At 55.1% G+C, this 8,870-nt stretch overlaps 1 protein-coding gene and 1 long non-coding RNA gene across 2 annotated transcripts in view; one reads left to right on the top strand and one right to left on the bottom strand.

Moving 5' to 3' along the window:
• Positions 1-2,392: 2,392 nt before the first annotated feature.
• The window catches only part of Otog (otogelin), a 74,246-nt gene continuing 67,768 nt past the window's right edge, over positions 2,393-8,870 (bottom strand). The window contains exons 50-56 of the mRNA XM_010615147.3: positions 8,091-8,166; positions 7,814-7,992; positions 7,035-7,139; positions 6,740-6,859; positions 5,252-5,297; positions 2,968-3,047; positions 2,393-2,864 (exon numbers count right to left, since the gene is read on the bottom strand). Coding sequence (XP_010613449.1) covers positions 2,664-2,864; positions 2,968-3,047; positions 5,252-5,297; positions 6,740-6,859; positions 7,035-7,139; positions 7,814-7,992; positions 8,091-8,166 — 807 coding nt within the window. The 3' untranslated portion in view covers positions 2,393-2,663. The remainder of the gene's footprint in view (positions 2,865-2,967; positions 3,048-5,251; positions 5,298-6,739; positions 6,860-7,034; positions 7,140-7,813; positions 7,993-8,090; positions 8,167-8,870) is intronic.
• LOC104856038 lies at positions 5,796-7,816 on the top strand. Its single transcript, XR_778534.2, has 3 exons — positions 5,796-6,015; positions 6,322-6,426; positions 7,757-7,816. It is a non-coding gene; the product is annotated as an uncharacterized LOC104856038 (long non-coding RNA).

Raw genomic sequence — 8,870 nt, forward strand, 5'->3', positions numbered from 1 at the left:
TTATACCGACACTGCTGGTGCTGGTCTTTTGGGGGTCCGTTGGGTGGCACTGGTCACTGTTCAAATCTTTAGTTTCCTCTCTTCCTCATAGTCCAAACAGAGTCAGTGATTTGCCTCTTTCTATTCTTTCACTAAATGTCTGAGCTTAAGAGTTGGTTTTTGGGAACAGGACTAGGGGATTTTAGTCAAAAGGTTGCAATGAGATGATGGCTTCTGGTAAGAAGGCAGCAGGGTTCTCTGGGGGGAGTGGAGGTGAGGTAGGAGGCAAGCAGCTGACACACTGCAATTCCAGCAATGGAGTACGAGCACCAGGTACTATGGCCTGCTATGAGTATATGGTGTGGGTAGGGCAGTTTGGCTGCAGATGGTTACCAGCTGGAACCAAGGACTCCTACAGTGACAGATCAGAGACCTTCCTAAGCAGACCACAGAGAAGCTCGTGTGACTGGATGCCCTCTGCTTCCATCTACACAGCATCTGGTTAGAAGTGACCCAGTTCAAAAGCTGCCTCCTCATACCTGCACATAAATAGGTAGAAGTGACAGTGAGGTGAGGGGTGAACAGCTGGGGACCTTGGGATTTCGATAGTGGCTAAAGAACTACTTTATCTCTTAATCTAACCACCTTGCTCTATGATTTTAAGTCAGTTCTCTGCTGAGCTTGGTGTTTGAAATGCTGGAAGCTACTGATATGTGATTTAGGGAGTGTGCTATGGCTAAGGAAAGGACTGACTACCAAGAATCTAAGTTTGGAAGCTTTATCTTTTCCATCTCTGTCTGTAACAGTGAGAAATTAACAAGCACGAAAGATGCATTTAAGATATAAATGTCCCTTAAGTACTGCTTTAGCTGCACCTCCCAGATTAATGTGTCATAATTTCATAATCGGAAGATCACACTGCCTCATTTCTATTCTGATTTCTTCTTTGATCCATTGCTTATTTAAAAGTGTGCAGCTTAAGAGGCTGTAAATCCTTTTCACCCGGTCCATGTTAGCAGACACGTGTACCATGAGGGGAGAAGCTTACTTATAAACTAATATCCAAGCCTTCCAAGTGTCAGTGACAAAAAGGGGGATGCCCTAGAACCTGCAGGAGGGTGAGGCTCTTTCATAGAGGACTGCTTCAGCCCTAGGAGTGGCCCCCTCATCGAGGGATGCTTCCCCAGCCCTCAGCCTCCTCTTTCCCACTTAGGACAGCCTAGCAGAGTACCCTCCCACTCGCTCCTTGGTGCTGGTGGTCCTTCAAAGTTGAAGGATCACTAAGAATTCATCTCTATTTTCTCCCTAACTCCAACACAGCCAGCAGGGCTCCAAAAACTAACTAGGTTCTTTGGCAGAACCAAGACTGGGATCTAGACTGGGATCACTCCTCAGGCCACTCTTTTGGGTGCCAGCTCCCCATTTCCCCAAATGTCCTTTTCTTTCTTCCTACCCTTTTCCTCTAGAAGCCAGTCTCTGGTCAGTTCAATACCAGCCAGCAGGCATCCACTCAGGGCCTGCTCTGCGTGGGACACTGTGCTGGGCACAAGTGGGGCAGGAGAAGTAGAGTTGGCCTCCAGGACCAGAAAATAGGCTTCTCTTCCCAGCGGACATTCTTTCACAGCCACAGCAGTCCTGGCATCCTCAGAAATGCTCGAAGGCCTAAAGTCTTCCTGTGGTTTATTGATGCACACGCAGAATGCAGTTACAGGAGCAGAGAGGCTGTGGGAAGAGCTTGGGACCGTCCTGGGATAGCCTTCTCATCCCAAGGGGCACAAGCACAGCCACACATCTGTACACATCAGGGCAGTGCTGGAGCCCAAACAACGTCAGGCCTAGGCCCTTTGGACCCAGTGGTATACAAAGAAGGCAGGAGGCAAGTGTGGCTGAGCTTTGTGGCCCTGGGTTTAGGGAGGGCACTGTGGTTTGGTAACAAGCCTCTGACAGGTGCTGAGGGATGCAGGGGGCACATGGACAGGGCTGCATTTCCCACTGACAGACACTCCTCTCCTAAACAGTCCCACAGAGCACAGGGCCTGGAACTGGCTGAGCCACAAGGGACACACTCAGGCCTCTCCAGAGACCAACTCTTCTGTGTCCTTGGCGAAAAGGTACGTTACAGTCAGGAGCTGCACCTGCATGCTGAGTACCCATCACACAGCCTCCAGGTAGACTGTCCCCAGCATCCGGATGACTAGTACTGGGTGAAGGCCCTTGTTGAGGAACGCATTCCTCCTACCAGCAACTCACAAGGCAGCCCATCTGCCGGGACAGGTGGCTTGGGGTTGAAGGAGCCATACGGAGACACAGGCCTGGGTCTGTCCTTCTAAATCCCTTTCTGAATTACAAGGTTGACACCAGAACATCAAGCGTCCCTCTTGGAGGAAGAGGGAACTTGATGGTCACTGAGCCCACCCCTTAGCCTCTGTACCTGCTCTCGAGCACCTCTGTGAGAGAACCTGGGCCCCTTAAGTCCACTTTCCTTGTTTGGGGGAAGTCTTCCTGGGAAGCTCTGCACAGGCCTGATACTGCAGTTAGAGCCCCTTTCCTTTTACTGTGTCTGTTTCTCCGTGGTCAGAAGGGCTAAGAAAGAACCCTGCCACTTTAACCTCCTCCCTCATCCACACTGGGCCACCTGGAACATGAAGGTGGCAGTGGTGACCCAGCAAGCCTGGGTCCCAGCCTCAGGACCACTGGCAGGCGCAGTCAGTGGGCTCCTGCACTGTATAGGGCACCCAGGTGGCGTTGGTGGCGCAGAAGAGCTGCACCGAGCGCCGCTGCAGCCCCACCTCACGGCAGCACTTGCAGAAGCGGGCATAGGTGTTGACGTTGTGGTTGTAGATGCTGGCAGACGGGCACCTCCCATCACAGGACACTAGGTTCACCTGGAGAAGGGCAGGCCAGTGAGACAGCCTGGGGAGGACACCCCCAAAGCCCTTTCCATCCCTGTCTTTGCCCACCCGTGGCTGCCATGTGGGTACCACGCACAGGTGTGTTGCTCCTGCAGTCGTTCTTGCGAATGGTCATGCGGATGGTCACCTTTTTGCAGGAGCGCCCATCCTCCTTACCTGGGGGGACAGAGCAGGTGAGGCCCCTTTGGCCCAGAAGTGCTCCCTGGGGGCAGCAGGATGGGCCAGCCTGGGGCAGTTAGCGTCATGCTGGAGGGTCCCTCTTCCAGGTTAGCACTCATGCATTACTGCCTCTCCCTGCCAGGGGGAAGGACTTTATCCTAGGGCTCCGGACCAAGTCAGGTAGGCAAAGACAGCAGTGTGAGCGCAGGAGACCCTGAGACCAAGAAAGATGCCTGGGATGGCCATCCTGGACTTCTCAGAGACTGCGCTAGGGAACAGGAGGACTGGGGGACACAGAAAGGCTGCCTCCTCACCCAAGCCCCAACCAGAAACTCCATCTCTGGCCCCCGGGCATGGGTTCAGCCTCTCTGAGCTTCAGTTTTCCCACCCCGAGAGCGGTTCCAGCATTGAAACGCTGCAGTTTTCTGAGTGAATAGAAAGCCCAGTCCCTGGTAAGATGCAGGTGTTTCTCTGCCTATGGCACAGAGCTGGGGACTTGCCCATCTCACAGGGGCTCAGGGATGGGAACTGTCTGGCCCACGCTGCCCACAGACAACCGAGAATGAGGCTCACTGTCTCTCACCCCCCTCAGTAATGTGTCCCAACTGCCCCTTGCTCAGGTCTGTCCTGATTCTCTCCCTCCTCGCATCCCTCCCTGGCCCTCCTTGCCTTTTATCTTCAGGGCATTGTCCCTGTCCTGTCAGAGGCCATTCGTGATCACACCGTTCAAGCTAAGCCTAGGGTCTTCCTTTGTACTCCACCTTCCACGTGCTATGAGTTCTTTTTGCACTCTGAATAAATACTCACATTTATACCTCAATATAGATTTATAATTCTGTCCTCTTTTCCTTAATAAAATCACCCCAGTTGCATAAGCCTCAGGCTTCACACAACTCTGTGCCTCTGACCCATGATATAGTTTAGCTGTGCTTCTTTCCCCACTAAAATATCAGCTCTGCAAGGCCTTCTTTGTACTGGATCGTTGCCTGGCACATCATTGGTGCTCAACAAATATTTGCTGGATGCAGGCGCACTCTGTAGCCCAGGAAGCCCATCTCTCCTGGCCTCTGGGCCTCACTACAGAGGGAAAGGGAAACTGAGTTCTGCCCTCTGGGCTGTGTATGGAAACTGGCTGAGAGACAGCAGGAGCAAAGCAGTGGGGCAGCAGTGAATGGGTGCTGCTGAAGCAATTCCCATGCAAGCCCAGGAGGCCGGGCTCACTACCCAGCATGCACTGGGGGCCAAGGGTCTTCACCAGAGCCAGGAAGTAGGGGTCCTCTCCCTCCCTCACCCCAAGAGCTCAGGGCAATCTAGCAGAGGGGACGCTGGTGGAAATAGAAATACAGCTGTCTGATTCAGTCCTTGGAGCTTCCAAGAGAAGTACCTGGGTGGCAGTGGCCACTAACCCCTGGAGGAGAGGTGGAGCTATAGGGGACCACAGGAAACAGAGTCCCCAGGGAACCTGGGGAGAGGGACATGTGTCTCAGGTCACACGGGGGCACAGAGAACATTCAGAGAGCAAAAGGATCAGGGAAACCATTGAAGTCTTGATCCCGGTCTCCTCGTGTGTGTGTGTGTGTGTGTGTGTGTGTGTGTGTGTGTGTGTGTGTGAGATGTGGACTCAAAAGGGCCCCAAGCCCTATAGCCCTCAGGGCAGGGTTGGAGCACCCTAGCAGGAGGGCAGACATGTGAACCAATACTGGGAAGCTCATTGGTCCATTCATACAATGAATGGTTGGGGGCTATAGCTTTGGGGTGCTCAGGTGTCCAGGAGCTAAGTGTGTGGACAGACACACAGAGCTCTCATTCTGACTCACTCTGGGGTCCTGGAGGCCTGAGCCCCACCAGGAGGCACCTCTAAGATTCGGGCTCCTGACCACAAAGGGGAATCGATGTGAGGGACGTCTGGGCTGGGGTCCTTGTCAGGGGCAGGAGCAGCAGAGTGTCTTCTGGTGAGCTACCAACTGCATCCAACAGAAGCAGAGGGCTTGCATTGGGACAAAGATATGAGAGGCCTCTGGCCCTTTGTTACGTCACCAGTGCAGTGAGCCTCATGTCAGGATGTTATCCTTTCCTCTACTCATCCTGGGAGCTTCCTTCAGAGGTGCCAGGCCAGGCCAGGAACCCAGCCTTCTGTCCCTGACATAACACCCTGCCCCCACCAGCACCCCTCACTCTTGGACTTCTACCGTCTTACTCACATGTCCTGCAGCATCCTTCCAAGGAAGGGACCACGGAGCCCCCAACCTAGAGGGAGAGAAGAAGGGGCGGGTGCAGAAAACCCTGTTCCAGGCCAGGAGCCAAGATCCCAGCAATCAGTAAAGAGAGTCTAGGAGTCTTGACTCTGGTCCTCCCATGATGCCCCAGGGCAGGAGCTCTAAGCAGGCCATGGAAGAGCTGGAGGGGTAAGCTGACTGGCCAGACAGCTGGTACTAAGGCTTGCTGCGGCCCTGAGAGGCTGGAGCCTCAGAAAAGATGGTGCAGGGCCTCCCTTCTCCCTATGGCCATTACCACACAACCTCCCTTGCCGACTCCATGCTGGGGAGGAGGTGGATTTAGGAACATTTCATCATCAGTGTTGCCTCCACAGAGGCCAGTGAAGGAGGGGCTTGGCTTGGCCACCGGGGCGCCAGCTCAGCTCTAGGTAAATTGCTCCTTTCCCTTGGGCTTAGTTTTTGTTATGATTTATACCTAAATGTTCCCTAAGAGCCTCAAGCATAGGTGGGGTTTTGGAAGGTGATTAGCTCTTGGGAGCTCACAGCTGACTCCTGCTAGGAGGTGGGATCTGGTTGGGAGAGGTGGCTCACTGCAGCTGAGGCCTGGAACGAACATCTCCCTTCCCAGCTCCTCGCTTCACTCCTGCTGCTTTGTGGCCGCCATGACTCGAGCAGCTTTGCCAGCCAGGCCCTTCCAGCGCCTTCCTGCCTGGGAGCTGGCCAACCGCGGACTAACAGCCTGAGCCAAAGTAACACTTCCTCCTTTGGATTTCAGGTGTTGGGTACTTTGTTCCAGCAATGACGAGGGTGACAGGGACAGTTTTCCATCTCTAAAACTGGGGCAATTATCTCTTAGGACCCTCCTCTCCTATTGTGAGATAGATAAAACACTGGCTGGACTAGTTCTTTGTAAGAAGTTTGTGTGTGTGTGTGTGGGGGGGTGTATTTTGGTATGTGTCTCTATATGAGAGTATGACTGTATGTATATTTGTTGCCTAGGGAAGCGTGAGGAATCATCAAAGGTCCAGAGTTAACCTGTCATTTTATCATTTCAGCAGTGACACCAACTCCTCCAGGGATCCTTTTCCCTGAGGTGTACCTGCAGTGACAGCTGTCCCTGGAGGGAACCACGGGTGGAACCATTTGCCTGTGTGGTACAGGTGTGTGCAAGGGTGCTTGTCTGAGGGCTCTGGGGTGTGCTGATGTGTGTGTGAAGTACCCGAGTGTGTTCGTGGCTCCGTGGGGTGCGTGGGGCATGAGTGGCCAACTGCCTGTGATGGTGTCCACAAGTGTCTGGCCCACGTGTAAGTTCGTGTGCATCAGTGTGTGGATGTGTGAAGAGCGATGTGTGATGTGTGAAGTGCCTAAGCCAAGGACCCTCCTACACCCAGGATCCTGCCCCCGCTTCCACTGTCACCTGCAACCAGCTGATGCCCTTGCTGAGGCCATGTTGTGGGACAAGGGGGCACTGACCTTGGCACACTCAGTCTCGTTGAGTGGGGGGCAGCTGATGGGGGAGCGCACAAGCACGGCACCCAGGGGAGTGCTGCCGCAGTGGTGACGGGCACAGTCTGCGATCCAGGACGCCCCAGGCTGCAGGGCACAGAAGTGAGCACTGGGAGCTTGTGGCCTGGCAGATGGCAGAGCCCAGGGACAGGGCAGCCCAGAACCTGGCATCTGTACAAAACTCTGGCCTGGGAGCCGGAGGGCCTCGGTCCTGGCGTCCCCTTCTGGGACACCTTCCCAGGGAGGCTCAGGGGCTGCTTACCAAGAACAGGGATGTGGTGCCGTTGGGGAAGGTGAAGAGGCAGGACACGTTCCTGCAGGAGCCACAGCAAGCCGCCAGGTCCCGGGGATGCTCGTACTCCTGGTTCTGCAGCCGGGGCGGGACAGCCTGGAGTCATCTGGGTGCACCCCTCCACCCTCCAGCTCTGCACTGTCCACCTGTCTCTGAGGGGCCCACAGCCCGAGAAGGACCCTGCGGGACTCGGATGGAATGTCAGCCTTCTACCTCTGGTGGGCGGGCAGGTTGTCCTTGTCCCCCCACAAAGCCCCCTAGTTGCCAGCATCTAGAGGGAGCAGTCTCATAATTAAGAGGCCAGCTTGGGTTCTAGATAGACCTCAATTTGAGTCTTGGCTCCAGTAGGACTTTTGGCAAATACTAAATCTCATTTTTCTTACCTGAAAGTTGGGGATAATTCTAACACCTTGTATTCAAGCACTTTATTCGGTTTTTACTAGAAGGCAGTCACTGTCCTAGGTACTGGGCTTTACAAGTTGTAGTAACGCAAGCAAAAGGAGAAGGTATTCGGTGGGGGCTTAATAAATGTGTGTCCTCTCTGTCAGATGCCCATGCTTCCCAGGCCGGAAGTTTAATCCTCCCCCTCCCGGCCTCTTCAGTGTTGGTCCTTCCCGCAGAGTGCCCACTGTCTAGCCTTGCCTGGGGAGCTGGGGGAGGCTTAAGGGCCCCCTCCTTTCTGGAGCCCCTAGGGTCCGCCAGGCCAACCCTCTGGACCCCGCTGCATCCCGGCCTGCGCTGCCCCCTACCGCCTGGCAGTGGACGTCGCACAGCACGGAGGTGGTGTTGATCTGGTAGAAGCTGGTGAGTGGGTCCAGCTCGTCCGTGCAGCGGGAGGTGTGGCACACACCATCTGCCGAGAGCTCTACCACCGTCTGGCCGGGCTGCAGCACCCCCAGCTCGCGGCTCAGACACACGGGGGCTTTCACTGGTGGCGAGCAGGGTCATCGTGGTCGGGAGCCCCGCCACGCGCACGCGTGTCCCGCCCGTTCACCTGCTCTGCTCCCCTCGCCCCGACCCACTCACCACACTCGTACTTGGCGCAGCCGCACACGTTCTCCCCGCTGTGCATGAACTTCTGGTCCAGCTGGGACTTCTCCCACTGGCCGACAGAGGCGGTCAGCACCGGGGTGGGGCCCGCGCGCCTTTCTCCCAAGCCTCCCTCCTGGGGGTGCTCTCCGTGCCCTCCCGCCCTCAGAGAGGAACCCGGCCAGCTCCACACCCCTTAGTCTCCACCAGGTTCCGGGAGAAGAGGATAAAGGGAGCGGGTGCTGGCCTTGGGTGAGAGTATGTGCAGCCCAGAAAGTGACCTGACATCACTTTGTGTTTCTTATTTTCCCTTACCCCGTGGCCGTGTAGCTGGGGGTTATGAGCACAGGCTCTGGAATCAGAATCCCTGATCAAATCCTGGCTCTGTGACTTCCTAGTTTCAAGACCTTAACTTTAGCTTTTTGTTTGTGTTATTGAGACAATCACAGAACCAGTCTCTTGGGGTGGCCACGAATACGGTGGTACACAAGAAGGGTCTGGGCAAGCTCTGGGCACATAGTGAGCTCTCAGTCAACATGAGCTGTCACCATGACTACCACCAGCACCACCCGAGTCCCCATCTTCCCCATCCTGACCGACTCTGCACCCTCACTGCAACTCTCAAGCAGGCCTGCTTTACAGGAGGGCACAGTTCCTGGAGAATCAGCAGCAGAGCCTGGGTGAGGATGCTGACTTACAGCACAGGGTGTTCTCTCTCTCTCTCTCTCTCTCTCTCTCTCTCTCTCTCTCCCTCCTTCCCTCCCTCCCTCTCCCACT

The sequence above is a fragment of the Fukomys damarensis genome, unplaced genomic scaffold (genome assembly GCF_012274545.1).
Source record: "Fukomys damarensis isolate Sample0158 unplaced genomic scaffold, DMR_v1.0_HiC HiC_scaffold_16, whole genome shotgun sequence".
Taxonomy (NCBI): Eukaryota; Metazoa; Chordata; class Mammalia; order Rodentia; family Bathyergidae; genus Fukomys; species Fukomys damarensis.